This window comes from Rattus rattus, chromosome 13 (genome assembly GCF_011064425.1).
Source record: "Rattus rattus isolate New Zealand chromosome 13, Rrattus_CSIRO_v1, whole genome shotgun sequence".
NCBI lineage: Eukaryota > Metazoa > Chordata > Mammalia > Rodentia > Muridae > Rattus > Rattus rattus.
Window position 1 is genome coordinate 14,015,825 of NC_046166.1, and position 19,628 is coordinate 14,035,452.

Below are 19,628 nucleotides of genomic sequence, written 5' to 3' on the forward strand. Positions count from 1 at the left end.
AGCACTTGATGCTCTAGCACGAGATCAGGCTCTATTTCCAGGACCCACCTAGTGGCTCACCACCATCTTTAACTCCGGAGGACTGACACATCAGACACTGCACACATGTGGTGCATAGGTGTGTGCGTGCGTGCGTGCGTGCGTGCGTGCGTGTTTCAGACCAGACACTCAAACAAAATCTGCCTCCTCTGTATCACACCTGACCACCCTATAGCATTAATTGGCCCTCAGAATGAGCTCAGCAGATCTGGGTCCTGCTAGGCATAAGTGTGATCTGGGTTCGAAGCCAGCGGGTACCACGCAGGGTGCAAGGACAAGGTTTGGTGTCCAGGGTCTGCTGAAAATAACAATAGCTTGTCTCTTTTGTTGACCTAGATTTTTCTTTTTTTTAATATTAATATTACACAGGGGTTGGGGATTTAGCTCAGTGGTAGAGCGCTTGCCTAGGAAGCGCAAGGCCCTGGGTTCGGTCCCCAGCTCCGAAAAAAAGAACCAAAAAAAATATATATATATTAATATTACACGGGGTTGAGGATTTAGCTTAGTGGTAGAGCACTTGCCTAGCAAGCCCAAGGCCCTGGGTTTAGTCCCCAGCTCCAAAAAATAAAATAAAATTAATATTACACTTAATGTTATAAATAATAAAATATTAAACTCCTGGCACATAATATCCACAAAATCTGGGTCACCACAATGAAAAGACCAGATCTATGAATAGTAGAAGAAGAAAAGGAAAGCCAGGTCAAAGGCACAGCAAATATTTTTAACAAAATAATAGAAAAAGTGCTAACCTGAAGAAAGATGCCTGTCAACATTCATGAAGCATACAGAACACCAAGTAGATTGGACCAGGAAAGAAGTTCCCTGAGCACATAATAATCGAAAAATTAAATGTGGCCTAGATTTTTCAAAACCTACTTTTATAAGGGTTCTTAAAACACTTCAACCTCTCTTCTAGCTACCACCTACCTACCAGAGGTGGTGGGAAGAAGAAGTTAGTAGGAAACAGGGTTTGCAGATCTGTTTAGAAATAGTTCTTTGAGGGCTATTTCAGTCATCGTTGCCAGCAGTCACTCAGGAATCACCACACAGGCAGCACCAGCAGTACCACCAAGGAGAGACAGGCTCTGCCAGTCAGCCCAGAGCCCATGGAAGCCATCAGCACATCAAAAGAAGTTCTGTGGCGAGTTACTGTCTACGGAGTTATGACAAGCAAAGATCAGCAAACCACTACAAGAGCACTGTCAGTGAGGATTAGTCAGGCAGAGCAAGGTGAACCAATGCCAGAGTCTCGCCTCATTATCTGAGGGGTCTTTTTTTTTTTTTTTTTTTTTTTTTCGAGCTGGGACCCAACAGGGCCTTGTGCTTGCTAGGGCAAGCGCTCTACCACTGAGCTAAATCCCAACCCCCTGAGGGGGTCATTTTATATTCTTTCTAGACATCATGTGTCCTCTCACGTGTCTGCTTCTGCAAAACATCATTTGATAACTGAGTTTCCAAAGAAACCAGAAGTTTCTACTTCAGCCTTTGAGCAGAGAGATTTTTTTTTCATCATAACAGAGTAATAACAAAGATATCTAAGATAAAAAGACCATTAAGGAGCAGACCATGAGGCCTATTTAGTCTGTTCCCAGTACTGGGGAAGTCAGGACAGGAGCAGAGACCAGTGTGAGCTATATATGGGTTTGGAAGAGGCTTTTAAGATTTTTTTTTTTCCCGAAGCTGGGGACCAAACCCAGGGGCTTGCGCTTGCTAGGCGAGTGCTCTACCACTGAGCTAAATCCCCAACCCTTAAGATTTTTTTTTAATGTGTTTGTTTTCCCTGCATGAGTGATTGTACCACATTCATGCCTGGGGCTCATGGAGGTCAGGAGATATTTTGGGTTCTTTAGAGCCAGAATTACAACTGAGCCACCATGTGGGGTCCCACCAAATCCTGGTACTCTGCAAGAACAATCAGTGCTCCCAACCACTGGACTGTCCCAAGCCCTTGGGCAGGTTCTTAACAATCACAGACTTAGACTATCCTCCCCAACATCAAGTTTACAGTATGTTTTATCACCTAGTCTTGATGAGTAGGCCACTACGTCCTATTGTCCCCCTTGGTGAGTCGCTCCTGGCAGCCTGTAGCTTTGCCTACCGAGCCGTGTGCCATCGTGATTACACATACCCTTCTGTGCTGGCTGGTGTTGCTCAGCGACAGCTGGTGGTTTGTTTTGTTGAGACAGGGTCTCATTATGTAGCCCCAGCTTGTGCTTGACATGTACAGCACTCTGTCCTTGAACTCATTGAGATTACCTACCTCTACTTCCCACGTGCTGACGTTAACGGCGAGGGCTATTATACCCAGCAGTAGCAAGTTTTTAGTTTATACAAGCTATAGCCTGGGGCAGAACTTCCTTCATTCTCTTGGTTGAGTAATAGTCCAGTTTGTGGTATCCTGTTATTCTTGTCCCTCCAGGGTTCTTGAGCTCACAGCTCAAGCCCAGTGTGGTAATGTTGAGGTATTAGAACTTCTCTATTTTTTTTTTAGCTTAAAAAATGTATTGTCCTCTCTCTCTCTCTCTCTCTCTCTCGCTCTCTCGCTCTCTCGCTCTCTCTTGCTCTGTGTGTGTGTGTGTGTGTGTGTGTGTGTGTGTGTGTGTGTGTTTTCAGTGGTCAGAGGATAGCTTGTGAGGAGTCACTTTGTGATTCCTGGGGATCAAACTCAACTCAGGTAATCATGCTTGGCAGGCAGTAAGTGCCTTTACCCCTTGGGCCATCCCGCTGCTCACTCCCCACCCCCACACACCTTTCGAGATAGGGTACAGCCCAGACTGGCCCAGATGTAGCCTCCCTCCTGCCTCAGCCTCTCAAAGTTAACAGATGAGAGGTACCCCATCATTCCTTGCACTTCAACCTTGGCATCTGTATGATACTGCACAGAACTGGTGCCAGTCATCTGTGAAATGAACAAACGAATGAACAGAGAAAAGAGGGGAAGCAGGTGTCCTGTGCAGAGAGAAGAGTAAAATGGGGCTCCACCCCCTTGTCTCTGGAGTCTGGCTTCAGCTGATGCAGCTCAGCTGAGGCCACCTACCCTAAAGGCTGTCCACTGAAGTCACCCTATGATGTCAACAGAAGAAGCTGGTGTGGAGGGAGTGGGACCCCAGGGTGTCTCTCCCCCCCACCCCCCGCTGCCAGGTTATCTTCCATCAGGTATCCCTGTTTCCCCTGCCTTGGTGGCCACTGCCCTTCTCCCAGATACCTTTGTCTTGCTAGAGATCCCATTAGATTCCATTCCTAAAGCTAGCTGCCAAGGTCTATTCTCTTATTTGGCCACTTCCTCCTCCTGAGGCTACCAAGGTCAATGCTACCAAGTACTGAAGTCCAGCAATCAAAAGCCCCTTTGGCTCATCTAACTAACACGCCCAATTAAAATTAAACACCGCGGGTTGGGGATTTAGCTCAGTGGTAGAGCGCTTGCCTAGCACGCGCAAGGCCCTGGGTTCGGTCCCCAGCTCCAAAAAAAAGGAAAAAAAAAATTAAACACCGCATCCTAAGACAGGGTTTCTCCCTTAATGAACTGACATTTGCCTATGGGCCACATCAGTATCCTCTCTCCTTCCTGGACAAATACTCCTTACTCCCTCTCTCCTTTGTTTCTCTTCCCTTCTTCCTCTACCTCCTGTCTTTGTCCCTTATCCCTGCCCTCTGTCCCTCTGGAGTAAATAAGTCTCCTTGTGCTGAGAACTTAGTCCTAGGGGTCCTGAGAGGATACTTTTCCTTTTACTTCCTTTGGAGGCTGTGACTGTGTGCATTTATGAACCACATAAACCAGATGTGAAGGTGGGGATTTCTACTTTGACAGACTGACAGGAAGATGTTAGAGCACCACAGCCCCAAAGCTGCTCAGAAGGGGGTGGACAAAGCCAAGCCAAACAGCTCATGTTCTCTAAGACTGAGCCACATACACAGGACAACCCCACAGGACCAGCCCTGAGAACAAAGCGTGAGGAGGATTTGAGAGCTCAAGGGAGTTCTCTGAAGTCGACCCAGGAGAGAGCACATCTCACCCTGAGCCTAGGCGAGAGTCACAAGAACTTGCCCAGATGTGCTGACTCAGCTGAACCCTTGGGCCCTTGAGTGGGGTCTGTCATCAGGACCTATGCTGGTTTCCTCCTCTGTTGGACCTTTGTCAGCCCAAAGACTCACCACCCTGGAGAGGAGCAGGGTGTCAGAGAGGTACCAGCTCCATCCTAGAAAGTTAATTTCCAAGACCCAGGATAGGAGGAAGTGGCTTTGCCACTGGGTGCAGAGGCAGAAGGGGTTGGGGCAGGGAACTTACAGCCAAGTCAACTGTGCTGGTTAGGTACGGGGACACATCACCCAAGACCCAGGGTGTGCATGGGAGCACCCCACACACATTGTAGTTCATTTTAAAATCAGAAAAAAAGTCAGGTGTGAACTGGGTCTGCAGCTCAGCTGGCAGGGAACTCACATTGTATAAAAAGCCCTGGGTCCCATCCCAGTACCACAGAAAATATGCTCACATCTATATGATCCCAGCACCCAGGAGGTAGAAGCAGAAAGAGCAGAGCTTCAGCATTGACCTCAGCAATAGAGTGGATTCCAGGCCAGCCAGGATGCTGTGAGATGCTGTTTTAGAAAAATAAAAACCAGAAAGGGAGGGGGGAAAACACAGAATAAAATAGATGAACTCTGTGGTTCACTCCAGTTTTGCTTTCTTGCTTTGGTTTTGTTTGGATTTTGAGTTTGAATGTCCCTATGTAGTCCAGGATAACCTGGAACACCAAATCCTCCTGCCTCATGCTTCTGAGTGCTCCAACTACAAACCAAAGCCATCATGCTTTGCTGTTGGCCTAGAGGGCAACACAACTGTAGGATGTTATTTCAAATGCTTTGCAAAGGAAGGCATGATGGGTGCTGTGTGTGCAGCGAGTCTGTCCTTTCATGTCTCTTTCTGACCTCAGGGCCTTAGCACATGCTGTTCCCTGTCTGCACACTGTTCCCGAACCGCGTCCCCCAAAGCAGCTTCTCCTACTTTCACTCTCTGATCGCTATATGCCTGTTTCCTGACCTATGACTACTTCAGGGATGCTGTTAGAGGCTGGGATTGTAGCTCAGTAGGTAGAGTGCTTATAGCTCAGTAGGTAGAGTGCTTATAGCTCAGTAGATAGAGTGTAGCTCAATAGGTAAAGTGCTTGTAGCTCAGTTGTCAGAGTGCTTACTTAGCAAGCATGACGCCCTGGGTTCTATCCCCAACAGTACATAATCTTGGCATGATGGTACAGGCCTGCCAGCACTCAGGAGGTCGAGGCAAGAGTTCGAGGTCTTCAGCACCCCAGCTTGGGGTGCATAAAACTGTCTCAAGGGAAAAAAAACCTAGAAGAATATCAATATTGGGAAGAAGGGTGACAGCTGTCTCAGGGGTTGGCAGAAACTGCTCCAGCCACAGACAGAAGCCTTGAGAGTTATTCTGGTCCCGCCCTGTTCACCTGCTGGAGGAAACAGGAACTGTCTGAAGCTGCCCGCCCTCCCCTTCTGACGAGTGGACCCTGAACCGAAACTTAACACTCCAGTGGCAGCTCAAGAACCCTTCGGAACACAGCTCAGCCTGTCCGAGGTATGCATCCTACATTCCTGCACCCCGCATCCAGAATCCTGGCATCCCTACGTCCCAGCATGCCCCAGCTGCAGAACCGCTGGGCTCCAGCACTGGGTGGGGTGGTGCTGGGAGATGAGAGAAGGGTTTACCAGAGGAGGGAAGGAACCATTGCAAGCTACGTCATGGCTATCCACACGTGTCATTCCAGAGCTCTGGAGGCCGAGGCAGGCTGTATTACAAGTTTGAGGCTAGCTTCAGCTACATAGTGAGACCTGATTCGTAGAAACCCAGTGCCCCAAGAAAACCACGAGGGGAAAGCAGAGAAAGATAAAGTCCCTCGGCCCCATGAGGTCCTACTGGAGCTGCCAGAGGGAGGAATTGAGCTGAGAAGCTCAGGGAGACGGAAGATAATATAGCCAGGGTTTTGTTTGAGCAGGGAAGGCAGTGAGGCTGACTGGAAGAAGGGACATTTATATTGAGTCTTGAAAGACTTGTTCTGAGAGAGACAGAGAATACATTTTGAGACCTTTCGGTGCTAGCTTGTGACTGGGTTCAGCTGTACTTTACCGAGACAGATGTATCTGCTTCATGATGCTGATACATTCTGGAAGATGCATTGGTAGGCGACAGCCTGGACAGGATTGCCTGTTGCCCTCCTAGAGGCCTAGACTCCAATCTGCATGAACACTGTCAGAACTGGAGCACTGTAGCAAGTGTCTGTCTGTCTGTCTCTGCCTGTGAAACAAGGTAAATAATGAAATAAAAAAGGAAAAGTAAACTGGGTGGGGTGGAGTGGTACACTCCAGAGGCAGAGGCAAGGGGATCTCTGAGTTCAAGGCCAGCCTGGTCTATAGAGCAAGTTCCAGGATGGCCAGAGTTCTACAAAAAAAAAAAAAAAAAAAAAAAAAAAAAAAAAAAAAAAAAAAAAGAAGGAAAGAAGAAAGGAAGGAAGGAAGTAGAGAGAGAGAGAGAACAGAAAGTTGTGGACTAGTAAGACGGCTCAGTAGATAAAGTACTTGGCAGAGGAGGATCTTTTTTTTAAATTTATTTATTATCTGTAAGTACACTGTAGCTGTCTTCAGACACACCAGAAGAGGGCATCAGATCCCATTACAGATGGTTGTGAACCACCATGTGGTTGCTGGGAATTGAACTCAGGACCTCTGAAAGAGCAGCTGGTGCTCTTAACCACTGAGCCATTATCTCTCCAGCCCCTTGGCAAAGGCTCTTAAGAACCTGAATTCAGATTCCCAGAACCCATGCAAAAGCCTGGTGGGCAGGATGGTTGGGCAACTGTCATTACAGAATGTGGGAGGTGGAGAGGGGTGTAGGGAGGTGGAGGGTGGTGGAGGGAGGTTTGGGGAGGTGGAGGGAGGTGCAGGGAGGTGGAGTGAGGTGCAGGGTGGTGGAGGGAGGTGCAGGGAGGTGGAGGGAGCCCCTCCTAGGGAAGTTGTCTAGACAGACTCAACAAGGCTGCCGGCTCTCGTTCATTCAAACACTCTGTTTCCATCCATCTGGGGGAGAATGAGTGAGGAAGACACCGGTGTCAGCTGCAGGCCGACACACACAGCTGCACACACATATGTGAGTGAAAAAGACACCTATGTCAGCTTCAGGCCTACACATAACAAACGCACACACATGTGTCTGTACACATGGTCACCCCCCATACACACTAAACAATGTTAAATATTAGAATGAGGCCGGAGCGTCCGCAGCTAAGAGCGCACACTGCTCTTGCAGAGTTGCTGAGCTTAGTTCCCAGCGCCTGCATAAGCGCACGGCCCCTGTGAATCCATCTCTGGTGATCGGTGCCCTCTTCTGACGTCCGGTGGTTCCTACACACACATGACTATTACTCAAACACATATTCTAACACAGAGAGGCACACACATACATGTAATAAAAATTAAAATCTTTTAAAACAATAAAAGGGTAATAGGAGAAATTCAACTTTTTTTTTTTTTTTTTGTGGAGACTGGCCTAGAAACTTCTGACCCTTCTGTCTCCACCCGTAAGTTCTAAGATGGCAGGAGTGCACTACCACACATTACTCTGTCCCAGTCATCCCCTTAATGACTCTTGATGACAGTTAATGACAGAGGTTAAGGCTTCTGTCAGAGAGGTTACGTTTGTTTGTGACCTCATCACACAGCAACTGTGTAGGGTAGAATTTGAACCCAGACCATCTGCCTCTAATTCCAGACTCTTTGATACCTGCCACCCCAGGCCTTATCCTGGGGAGATCCTGGCCTGGAAAAGACAGAACTAGACAAAGATTGTTCACGCCTGTGGAACCCCTGCTGAGAGAGAGGGACGGGGAAGGCTAGGGGACGGACAGTGTGAGCTTGGTTATCAAATGTTCATTAATGGAGTCAGTAAATGGCTCTCCTCTGAGGGCCACACCCCGAGGGCATGTGTTTGTTCTCTGTGAAGTCAGCATCAGTCACCCTTTGTCAACAGACCCCTCCCTGTGGGATCATCAATGTGTCAAAGGCTTTCTCCAAAGTCCAGGGCCTGGAGGTAGGGGCTGCAAAGCTCGGGTCTAAGGATGACTGAAGTGTGAGTGAGGAGGCATAGGGAAGATCTTTTAGCTGGTTTTCCTTCCATTTAAAACTTAATGCTATTTTGCATTTCAAGACCATGTCACTTCTCCAGCTCTGTGTCACCAGCCCCCAAAGCCCAGCAGTACCAACATGTGTATGAATTGACAGGGCACAAAAGCAGCTGTCATCTACAGAGGCAGAGGCAGGACTGGGCCACCAGCCTTGGATACATAGCGAGTTTCAGGCTACCCTGTCTCAAACCAAACCAAAAGCCCACTCAGTCAGTAAAATACTTCCCATGTGAGCTTGAGGGTCTGAGCTCAAGTTTGCCTTTCAGTAAGCATGGAGACAACAGAACAAGACAAACACCCGCCCAGCACGGGGTGAGGGTCTGGGAGACAAGAGGACCCTGGAATTACGTGAGCAGCTGCAGGTTCAGTAACAGACCCTGTCTGGGAAGAGACGTCTCAGCCATTAAGGGCACTCGCTGCTCTTTCTAGAGAATCCCAGTTCAGTTCCCAGCTCATAGCCATCTGTAACTGTAGTTCCAGGGGATCCAGCATCTTCTGGCATCTGAAGGCACCAACACACACACACACACACACACACACACACACACACACACACACGACATATATATATATATATATATATATATATATATTGCTTGCATACATACATAGATGGATAGATAGATACATACATGGATGGGTGGGTACATAGGTAGGTAGATAGATAGATGATAGATAGATAGATAGATAGATAGATAGATAGATAGATAGATAGATAGGTGTAAACACACACACTCCCAAAAAAAACCCATGGTACAGAGCAATAGAGGAAGGCACTTGATCCCTCCTTCACACTCTTGCCCCAATGGCCCTGCCTGCTGCACAATGGTCACCAGGAAGCAAGTCTGTGTCCACAGGAATTGCCCTTGCTCTGACCACCTGGAAGGCTCCCAGCAGGAGGCACTATGGTCTGTAATAGTAGAGTGAAGAGACACCCACCTCTCCCTCCTCCCCCTAGGTGACCACCTTCCCTGGATGCCATGGCAGAGGCTGGGAGGCTCCCTCCACCACTACCCCCTCGGCTGGACTGGTTTGTGCACACCCAGGCGGACCTGCTGGCCCAATCCGGGATCCCCGAGTGGTTCCATGGCACCATTTCCCGAGAGTAAGACACAGTACAACTCCCATCCTACCCACATCCTGCTTCTTAGTCCTTCACCACAGTGAACATTTGAGTAACCAGTCAGGCAGCAGACCCCCTGTTCACACCGATCTCAGTAGCTCCAGGCCATTGGAAGCTGAGGACCAGGAAGAGATAGACACGGAACGAGATTACACAGCAGGTGCATAGCACTGCTGGGCTCTGGACTCAGTACATCAGACCACAGCCCCTGCTTTTCTGTCTGGGATACTGTGCTACACCTACGAGGGTCTCAGACCTGGGACAGGCAGGCAGAGGCTGTGGGAGGAGGTCTAAGCAGGAAGCCTCCAGTGACACCTTCCCTGAACAGGCTTCAAACCACCAAGGAAGACTTGGCGTTATTCTCTTCATTCAGAGGCTGCGGCTAGGGCTCAATTGGTAAAGTGCTTGTAGTTTAGTTAATTCAGTGCTTGTAACTCAAGAGTGCTTGCCTGGCCTACACAAAGCCCCAAGCTCCCAAGCTCTGTTTCTACTCCCCATAAACCAGCCATACTGCCGTCCCGGCACTCAGAAGGTGGAGGGCAAAGGATGAGGAGTTCAAAGTCATCGTCCTCAGCTACACAGTGAGTGTGAGGCCAACCCAAACTACATGAGGCTCTTCCCCCCAAAAACGAAAGAAAGGCAGTCTGCAAGTGTGGGTTTCCAAGCTCCAGGCTCTCAATCCTGGAAACCAGGGCAGGGTCATATGTTCCCAAGTTCTTGGCTTATAAAAGGGACTGAAGATAAGGGTTCACGTGGATTTGCAAAAGCTGCAAAATGATCTAGTTATGAGCCAAGAAAAAGTGGTTAGAGAGGCTCGAGGTTGACAGGAGAGGCCAGCAAGATGGCTCGGGGTAAAGGTGCCTGTGTAAGGCTCCATGATTCCATGAAGGATGATACCCTGGGCTCACACGGTATGTACATGTAAAGAGTGTTTTATTCTGCAGAAGTCCAACATGCTGGTGTCTCCCATTACCAAGATAGAGAGACCCAAAGTGAGCTCACAAGGCCCAGTTTAAAGCACATTGAAATTCAGGGATAAATACGCTTTATCTTACTCTATCTCTAGGTATTCCAGAGCCATTATGGAGGTGTGAAGCCTGGAGTCTTTTTCTATTAGTAATTGTCTTGCCTGGGCTTGCCTAGACTTGCCCAGTTCTTAGGCCTAGTCCCCTTAACTGCCATTTTGAAGCCTCCCATGGAATCACCCTGTCTCATCCCTCTCACCTGTAGCCAAACTTGACAACAACAAGGCAAAAGGAGAAAACCACCTCTGTGGGCTGTCTCTGACTTCTGAATGTATCAGCACATCTGCCTGTGCAAACAGGATAAATAAGTTAAATGTGATAAAAATTAAGAGACTGGCAATAAGTCACGTGAGTCAGAGTGTTTAAGAATTCTTTTCATTTCCTTGTTTTGTTTTGTTTTTTGTTTTGTGGGTGGTTTGCTTTTTTTGTTTTTGTTTTGTTTTTTTTTTCTTTTTTGGTTCTTTTTTTTTTTTTTTTTTTGGGAGCTGGGGACCTTGGGCCTTGCGCTCGCTAGGCAAAGCGCTCTACCACTGAGCTAAATCCCCAACCCCTGTGTGGTGGTTTGCATATGCTTGGCCCAGGGGGTGGCACTATTAGGAGGTGTGGCCTTGTTGAAGGAAGTGTGTCACTGTGGGGGTGGGCTCTGAGACCTTCTTCCTAGCTTCCTGGAAAACAGTCTTCTCTTGTTTGCCTTCAAAACAACATATGGAACTCTCAGCTCCTCCAGTGCCATGGCAGCCTGGACGCTGCCATGCTTCCCATTGTGAGGTTCAGGTTGGACTTCAACCAGGACCCCTTGAATGAGACTCACAGAGGTGGTGATCGAAACAAAAGCAAAAGCAGTTTTTATAGTTCCAGCCCATTGGGATCTCCCCACTTTGAGAGGGAAACGACGCTGAGCAGACTCTAACAGGGAGTTATATACCTTTGATAAGGGCAGATTTCAAACAATAAAGGCAGAATTCAAACAACATTAAGTGGGTAGGGTACTATTGGTGGAGCAAAGCGACCTTCAAACTGACTTGTGGTCAGTGGACCGTTCGGGACTTTCCAAAGGAAGTCGGTTGGGTGATGGGTCAAGTGGTTTGTCTGATAGTCGGCTTGTAGTTGTTCCAGGAACTAAGCTGGCTCTACTCTTCCTGGAAGGGAAGGGTCTTAGTGCTAGGAGGGTTGTGGTGAGATTTTCCCATTGACCTTAGATTGACCCCAACTCTGGCTTTCACCACCACATTGATAATGGACTGAGCCTCTGAAAGTGTAAGCCAGCCCTGATTAATGTTGCCCTTTATAAGAGTTGCCTTGCTCATGGTGTCTCTTCATGATAGTGGAAACCCTAACTATGACAGAACTTGGCACAGGGGACTGGGATGTTGCTATGTTAGGCCTGACTATGTTTTTCTTTGAAGGAATGTGGATTTGGGGACTTTGGAATTAGAAAGCAGTGGAATGCTTTAAGTAGGATGTAATGGGCTATCCTAGAAGAAATATAGAATATATTGGTGCCTGACTGGAGAAATTTCAGAGGAGAGGAATTTTAGTATGCTTCCTAGAGATGATTCTTACAATGTTTTGGTGAAGAATGTGGCTGCTTTTTGCCCTTTTCTAGGGAGTCTGCCTGAAACTAAGGTGAAGAGATTCAGATGTGTTATATTAGGGAAGGAGGCCTCAAAAGGCCTAGTTTAGACTTTATCCTGTGGTTCAGTCTCATGAAGAGTGTTTTGATCAAGCCTAGCGAGCTCTTAAAGGGAAAATACAAAATGTGTAGTTGAAAGACCAAAGGGAACCAGGAAGTGAAATGGCGCTGAATCCCATATTCAAGGAGATAAACAGACTGAGAATCGGTGACCTCAGGACAAGATCCCGCCCAGCCAAGCTTATTGCTTACGTGTTTGCAGTCGAACAAAGAATAGTTACACCATGTTAGGCATTATTACCCCGTTATCGTTCTCATTTGAACTTTTAATCAATCCAGAAATGGAGGGCATACTTGTGGCCCTTATCTTGAGGATGGAAGACACAGGCTTTCAATCCAGACCTAAAGGAACAGTGGCCATGAAATACTTTGGCCCAGGTGTGATGGTACACACCTTTAATCCCAGGAGACAAAGGCAAGGAGATCTCTGCATTCAAGACCAGCCTGGGACAGAGCAAGTTCTAGGTGAAGAAAAGCTGAAGTCCAGGCGTGGTGGTGGGCATTTTGTTTTGGGGGAATTGTTTGTGTGGTTTTTGTTCGTTTGTTTTGTTTTAGACACAGGGTCTCTCTGTGTATCCTTGACTATCTTTGAACGTACTCTGTCTATCAGGTTGGTCTTGGACTCAGAGACCCACCTACCTCTGAAGTGCTGGGACCAAAGGTGTGCACTCCAAGAGGAGGAATTTAGTTGCTAGGGGGGCTCCTGTGAGTGGTTCTGTTTTGATTCACATGCCTGGATTACGTAGGTCTGTACTATAATGCCCCTGACTCTAGTCATACGCATGCCCAGTTATGCACAGGTAGAAGATGGGAAGCGAGGGATTCGCCATCCTCTTGAGAGACACCCACCATCTGCCTGACCATTTACCCAAGACCAGTTGAAGCTGGGTCAGACTTTTTCTTGGTTTGTAACAAGATATTTACATTTTTAGTATTTTTTAAAAATTTCTTTAGTATGTGTATGCAGTTTGGAAGATAACTTGTGAAAATCCGTTCTCTCCTACATGTGAGTGCCAGGGTCTGAATTCAGGCAGACAGGCTTGGCTCCAAGACCTTTACCCTCTGAGCCACTTGGCCAGCCCTTCATTTCTTCGTCTTAGATACACTGGGAATACATTCAAATAGGAACTAAATTTGACTGTTTTGGGGAGGAAACTTAGCCCATTCTTAAATGAGAGATGTGCCCATGGGAGTCCATGGTTGCAGTGTGCATGGCTCAGAGGGAAGAGGGTGCACATGAACACACAGAGCACGAAGGTGAGAGAGCCAGGCTGCCAATCGCACTACTATCAGAGGGCTGTGTGTGTAGCCAGAGCCAAATGGAACCCTGGGTTACTAAGACATCGCCTATGCTTGCTTCCCTCCATATCCAGCCAGTCTTCCTCTGTGTCTCTCTAGGGCTGCTGAGAACCTGTTGGAGTCCCAACCCCCGGGGACCTTTCTTATCCGAGTCAGCCACAGCCATGTGGGCTACACCCTTTCCTACAAGTAAGGCCATGGGGAGGCTAAACTGAGGCTTCTGGGAGAGGGCTCCCATGCCTGAGGGGGTCTGCCCACATCTGCAGACCTGGCTGGAACACTGGGGTGGACCTGAGACCTTGCCTGAGGAAGGGGGCAGGCAGAGATCTGAGGGTGGTCCCTGCCTCCTTCACCTGTCACCTGCAAGTTAGTCTGGATCCAGGAAGCCGGGGCTGCAAAATCCCGGACCCCAATCCTTGATTTTGGCATCTTAGAACATTCAAGGTGAAGCCTTCCTCCCTCTTTTTTTTTTCTTCCTTCCTCCCTCCATCTCTCCCTCCTTCCTTCCTTCCTTTCTCCCTTCCTTCCTTTCTTTCCTCTCTCTTTCCATCTGCCTGTTTGTGAGAGGGTCTCAAAGCCAGGCTGATCTTGAACTTGCTATGTAGTGTGCAGGTGCACACCTGTTCACCCAGCACAATGAAAGCTGAGGCAGAAGGATCTGGAATTCAAGGTTATCCGTGGCTACATAGCAGGTTTAAATCTAGCCTAGACTACATGAGATGGTGTCTTCAAAATGAAAGGATTACCATCATTTTGCTCCTAATGTTTTAATTGAGACAGGGTCTCTCTGTGTACCTCAGGCTGGCCTCCAAGTCTCCACCCTTTTCTTGCCCTCGGTCTTCCCAGCGCTGGGATGACAGGCAGACACCGTCACAGTTAGCTTATATCTGCTTATTTCATCCACCCAAGAACTTCAGCGATGGACCTTAGAAACCCTGTGTGGTGACTGGGGAAACTGAGGCACAGTGGCTGCACTGAGAGGCTGGTGCACAGGGCAGCATCCTAACGCCATCAATGTCTCCACAGAGCTGAAACCTGCTGCCGTCACTTCATGGTGAAGCTTTCAGAAGACGGGACTTTCGTCTTCGCTGGGGACCACGTGACCCACGCCTCTCTGGCCGCCCTGGTCACGTTCCACCAACAAAACCCTATTCGGCCACACGGGGAGCTGCTGATCCGGGCCTGCGGGCAGGTGAGAGCAAGAGGACCCCAGCCAGTGGCAAGGGAGTGCCAGAGGTCTAGGCCCGGGCCACTCCCAACTGCCCACTGACCTTCTGGACCTGCAGGTTCCCTGCTTTGCACTCCTAAGGATAGGAATGGCTTTCCTCCATGGCTGGTGGGCGTAGCCTACCGATGTGAGCTGGACTCTTTCAGCTTCTGACTGATTTGGCCTAAACCTGCCATGGGAGGGGCTCTTTTCTCTGATGGCTACTGAGTGTGGCCTAAAATCTGCTGTAGATGAAGTTATTTCTATGGTCTGAGAATTGTAGGCGGGGCACTTTCTTCTGCGACCTGTGGGCGTGGCCTAGATGTTGTGGGCGTGGCCTGAGTTCAGAGCTCTGTTTAGGAGCCCCCCACACACACACCAGAGTGCTCTCCACAGTCCTCTGAATGCTGGGTCTGAGCTCTATGACTCTTCCACATTTTCCAGAAGGATCCAGCAAGTGTGGACTACGAAGATCTCTTCCTATACTGGAATGCGCTGGTTCAGGATAATGGAAGGCAACTTCTGAGAATGGAAGTTCAAAGGCCTTCTTCCGGCTCACCTGAAGAGGTATGCCCTGAACACCTCTAACTTGGCCTGGGGCCAGGCAGAAACAGATGCTGCTAGAGCAGGCCCTTTCTAGAAAGAGTTCTGTTCTGTAGCTAGGTAAAATTTTTTTTAATTCCAGTGATTTCTAGACTCTTGAGATAAGACTCCATGTTTCAGTCTCCTGGTGTGTGTAGCTCAGTGGTGGGGTCCTTGTCAGGAATATCCTAAGGCTCCAGGTTCTATCCCAGCCCCTACAGAAGCACCCACTAGGTCTGCAAGTTCAGCTCCTCAGCCTGTAGCTGCCTCTTCTGTTCAGATTCATCAGCCAACCTGAGAACTTTTTGTGTTGTTCCATTCTAGGTCTTTCCTCCTCAGGGTCCCTCACCAAGGCCTTTGCACTAGCCTGGCTTCTTCTTTTAGACGCCCTTGTTCAGGTGTCTCCCTCCCTAGTCCCTGGATCTAGAGTCTCCATTGTCCTATGTCCCCTTCCCCCTACCCCCTACCCCCCCATCACCCTGTAGCAACGAACAACTTCCGAATTGAGAGGCTCTTGTTTATTCTGGGTGTATACATCTCCTTTCTGTCTTTCCCATCCAACTTTGCAGTCCGGGTGGCTTTTTCTGCACTGCTGTCTTCACCCCTCCAAGAGGACCTGACATGGTTTTGTTTGTTTCTGTTGAGACACGGTCTCACTATGTAACCCTGTCTGACCTGAACTCCCTATGCACTCCAGGCTGGCTTCAAATCTGCCTCAGCCTCCCAAATGTTGGGATTAAGGGGCCAGCTTCTTGAAGGAGCTTGACAATGAACTGTCAGTCTGGATGAGTAAATCAGCAGGCGATCTATGTGCCGTGGCTCCCTGAGGCTAGCAGGGCCTTTAGATGCCCCTGAGATTGAAGTAGTTGCTGTACTTCCTGTGTGGCGAGAAGTTCTGACAGTAGTGAGGATGGAGCAAGCTGGTGTTCTGGATATGTGTTTGGACACAAGATTCATCCTGGAGAAGGTTTCAGGGAGCTGGGATATAAGGATGAGAAGCCACACCAGACAGAGATTCAGGAAGAGCATTCTGGGAATGAGGGGGCATGTGCAAAGGTCCTGGGGTTCTGTGTGTCTGCAGTGCAGAGTGGCAGAAGGCAGTAAGTATCTGGACCATTGTGGGTAAAGGCCTCAGGGGGTACTCAGTGACCCTACCCTAACCCCAAATGAGAAGAGCGGGGAGATGCTGATAATAGACACCTTCCCCACAAGCATGTTGGGTAATTCCACTGAGCCACACCTGCAGCCCAACTGTGTCTCTTGAGAAAACATCCCAGCCTTGGGACAGGTGGGAGAGCCACGCATAGAGATGGGAGATGGGGCAAGGGTGGTGCTTAGAAGGTACCGAGATCAGGTTCTGAGGCAGCGTGGGGCTTTGCTAGACAGCTGGGCCTCAGGCCTCCCTGTCTCTGTTCCAGGCTTCTGAAGAGAAGCCATCCACAACAACTGAAGGAGAGTCCGCATTGGCTTCCTGCTCCACAAAAGCTCTTTTCGAGGAGTCTGGACAGAAACTGTGGAAGAACCTCAGGTCCCTACCTCAGACCAGCCGGAAGGTGAAACAGCGGCTCACTTCGAACCTGTCGGCCATGAACCTGCTGGGGAATGCCAGGCGCGTGGCCCAGCAACATCATAGCCCTGTGACTCGAGCGTTCAGCTGGGACGGTGCGAGCCACTCCGAGGACCCCTGTGCAGCCACTACCTCTCTCCAAAACCCCACACAGCCCGAGGCCCTGAGAGACAGAGAAGCCACCTTCAGGGACTCCAAGCGTACCAGCTGGAGGGAGGCACTCTCAGGGGTCAAAGCCTGGCACGGAAAGGTGATAAGGGGCCTGTCAGCCCCGGAGCCTGCCAACTCTCCAGAAGCCCAGGGCTGGTTGCCTGAGGAATATCTCCCACCACCACCTTTTGCCCCTGGGTACTGACAGGACCTTCTGAGTCTTGGGTATTCATCTCCTTACAGCCAGAGAACTGTACTGAAGAGGTTAGGGGGCTGAACCCTGCAGGCGCCAGCTGAGGGAGCCTAAATAATGGAATTACTGCTACCACTTTAGGGACCGGTGAAGTGGCCCAGTGCATAGGAAGGTAAAAGAACTTTCAGCCACACCCGACAACTGAGTTCTATCCCCAGGACTCCCACGGGGAGAGCTGTGGACCAACTTCTGGAGGACGTCCTCAGACTTCTACATACGTGTGTTAGCACACACTCGTAAGCCGATGTAACTTTAAAAGATGGCAGCAGAGACGTGGCAGGTTCAACACGTGCCAGGCCTGTGCCGTGTGTCACCTCTCAGTATCCTTGGGACGCATGTCTCATGTTCAGCCACATTCAAATACAAATGTTTTTCCAGGGGTTGGGGATTTAGCTCAGTGGTAGAGCGCTTGCCTAGCAAATGCAAGGTTCTGTCCTCAGCTCCAGGGATGACATTTTTTTTTTTCTGAAAGCTTTACGTCTTCTGAGGGTTGGGGAGATAACTCAGTGAGTAAAAGGCTGAGAGGACCTGAGTTCAATTCCCCAGAGCCCACAAAGATGCTGCAGTAGCATGCATGTGTGTCCTCAGAGCAACTACAAGGAGACGGGAGGTGGCTGCTGCCTTACAGAGACCTTGCTTCCACAAGGTGGAGGACAGACATGCGGGCAATCCAACATCCTCCCGCCCACACTCACACACTAGGACACGCAGAGAAGGAGGGGGAGAGAGAGGGGATGCAAAGCGATTGCATCTGTGGCCAGGGGTGTGGGGTCAGCATTTGGGCAGCAAAGACAAGAGGGTCAAGAGCCCAAAGCCAGCCTCGGCTTACCTGGAGTTTGAGATTAGCCTGGGCTACATGAAAGCTTGACTGAGAGAAGAAAAACTGTGAGACAGGCATAGTGGTACACACCAGTAACCCCAGCACTCCAGAGGCAGAGGCAGGAAGTGCTCTGTGAGTTTGAGGCCAGCTTGGTCTCCGTAGTGAGTTTCAGGGCTACACAGGGAGACCTCATCTAAATAAAAAGTGAAATGCATCTGTACTGAGCATGTGAAGTTCCTCTCTTGTCTCCCTAAACGGTCCAGTGTGTAAGACATCAGCATTGCATCACTAGTCCAAGTTATGTAGACATTTAAGGCCTATGGAAGGCTCTGCGAGGGTCCTGTGCAAATCTGCAGTTTGGATTCCTTGATGGGGAAGGCTAGCACCAATCCCTGATGCCACTGGGGACAACTGGACGTGGCCTTTCCATGGTGCTGAGCAAATCTGTCGCATACGGTGATCATCATTTTAAAGAAGAGGCTGAGGTTCGGGTGGTGAGGTGGCTTGGCCAAGGCTACGAATGTATGAGGTGTCTGCCTGCACTGGGGGAGTCTTAGGCCTTCTCAATTTCTGTGTGCTCTGTTTAACACCAGAGTCAAGGCCTGTAACTGTTGGTCAGATGTCCCTCCCTCCCAAGAAGTTAAAGAGTTGGGCCAGAAGCTTAGCACACAGTAGGGCATCAATACCAGCCTTGAGGAATACAGGCAACATGTCTAAGGCCCTCTAAGAAGCCACTTTGGGCTAGGGAGATGGCTCCTTGTAAAGTGCTTGTTGTGCACAGCACGAAGACCCATTCCATCCCCAGAACCATTACGGTTGAAGTTTGGAATCCAGTGCCGGAGGGGCAGAGACAGGAGGATGTCTGTCACTGGCCTGCTAGCCTGCCCAAGACCAGCCTTGGAGAGGGGTTCAGAGAGAAGGGGTGTCTGGGAGCGGTGAAAAGAATGACTGGAAGTCAGGGTTGGGGATTTAGCTCAGTGGTAGAGCGCTTGCCTAGCAAACGCAAGGCCCTGGGTTCGGTCCCCAGCTCCGAAGGAAAAAAAAAAAAAAAAAAAAAAAAAAAAAAAAGAAAAAAAAAAAAAAAAAAAAAAAAAGAATGACTGGAAGTCAACTGTGGGTGGATTCAAGCTGACAGCCTGTGCTCTGCTTGATTCAGCTTTTTTTTTTTTTTTTTTTTTGTTCTTTTTTTTGGAGCTGGGGATCGAACCCTGGGCCTTCTCTCTATGTCCTATTTTCTCTCTGATTCTCTTTGTCTACTCTGCTTGCTGTCCTATTTTCTCTCTGTCCATCTCCTGCTTGTGTGTGTGTGTGTGTGTGTGTGTGTGTGTGTGAGAGAGAGAGAGAGAGAGAGAGAGAGAGAGAGAGAGAGAGAGAGTTTTCTGCATGTGTGCTCACACATCTGCGTGTCTCTGTCTCTGACCTCCAAGCAGTTCTCTCTTTTTATCCTAAAATATTCTCTGGATAGGTCATCTCCTGTAGAACACAGGTCCAGTCTTTTATTCTTCATATCAATCCAGTCATTTACTCCAATTCTTAAGAGACAGCAAGCATACATTTTTTTCTTAACGTTGCAAAAGATGACTGTCTTTATTACCATAAACAATAAGCAAGTGGAGTGGGACCCTGCCCTGCGATTACCATTTCTACCACACCTGCACCTAACCTCCATATATCCTAGGCTGGC

General features: G+C 49.0%; 1 protein-coding gene across 1 annotated transcript; it reads left to right on the plus strand.

Annotated features, from left to right (window-relative positions):
* The first annotated feature begins 5,563 nt into the window (after positions 1-5,563).
* Hsh2d (hematopoietic SH2 domain containing) lies at positions 5,564-18,158 on the plus strand. Its single transcript, XM_032919325.1, has 6 exons — positions 5,564-5,626; positions 9,184-9,330; positions 13,465-13,554; positions 14,392-14,557; positions 15,017-15,139; positions 16,573-18,158. Exons 2-6 carry the CDS (start codon positions 9,206-9,208, stop codon positions 17,074-17,076), a joined length of 1,008 nt encoding a protein of 335 aa, XP_032775216.1. The 5' UTR covers positions 5,564-5,626; positions 9,184-9,205; the 3' UTR covers positions 17,077-18,158.
* Positions 18,159-19,628: the final 1,470 nt, after the last annotated feature.

What these genes read in the sequence shown, in the direction of transcription:
- Hsh2d (XM_032919325.1), top strand. Translation starts at nt 9,206, where the DNA reads ATGGCAGAGGCTGGGAGGCTCCCTCCACCACTACCCCCTCGGCTGGAC. An exon ending in GGCTACACCCTTTCCTACAA is followed by an intron (nt 13,555 to 14,391) that starts GTAAGGCCATGG and finishes ATGTCTCCACAG; the next exon opens with AGCTGAAACCTGCTGCCGTC. An exon ending in TGATCCGGGCCTGCGGGCAG is followed by an intron (nt 14,558 to 15,016) that starts GTGAGAGCAAGA and finishes CACATTTTCCAG; the next exon opens with AAGGATCCAGCAAGTGTGGA.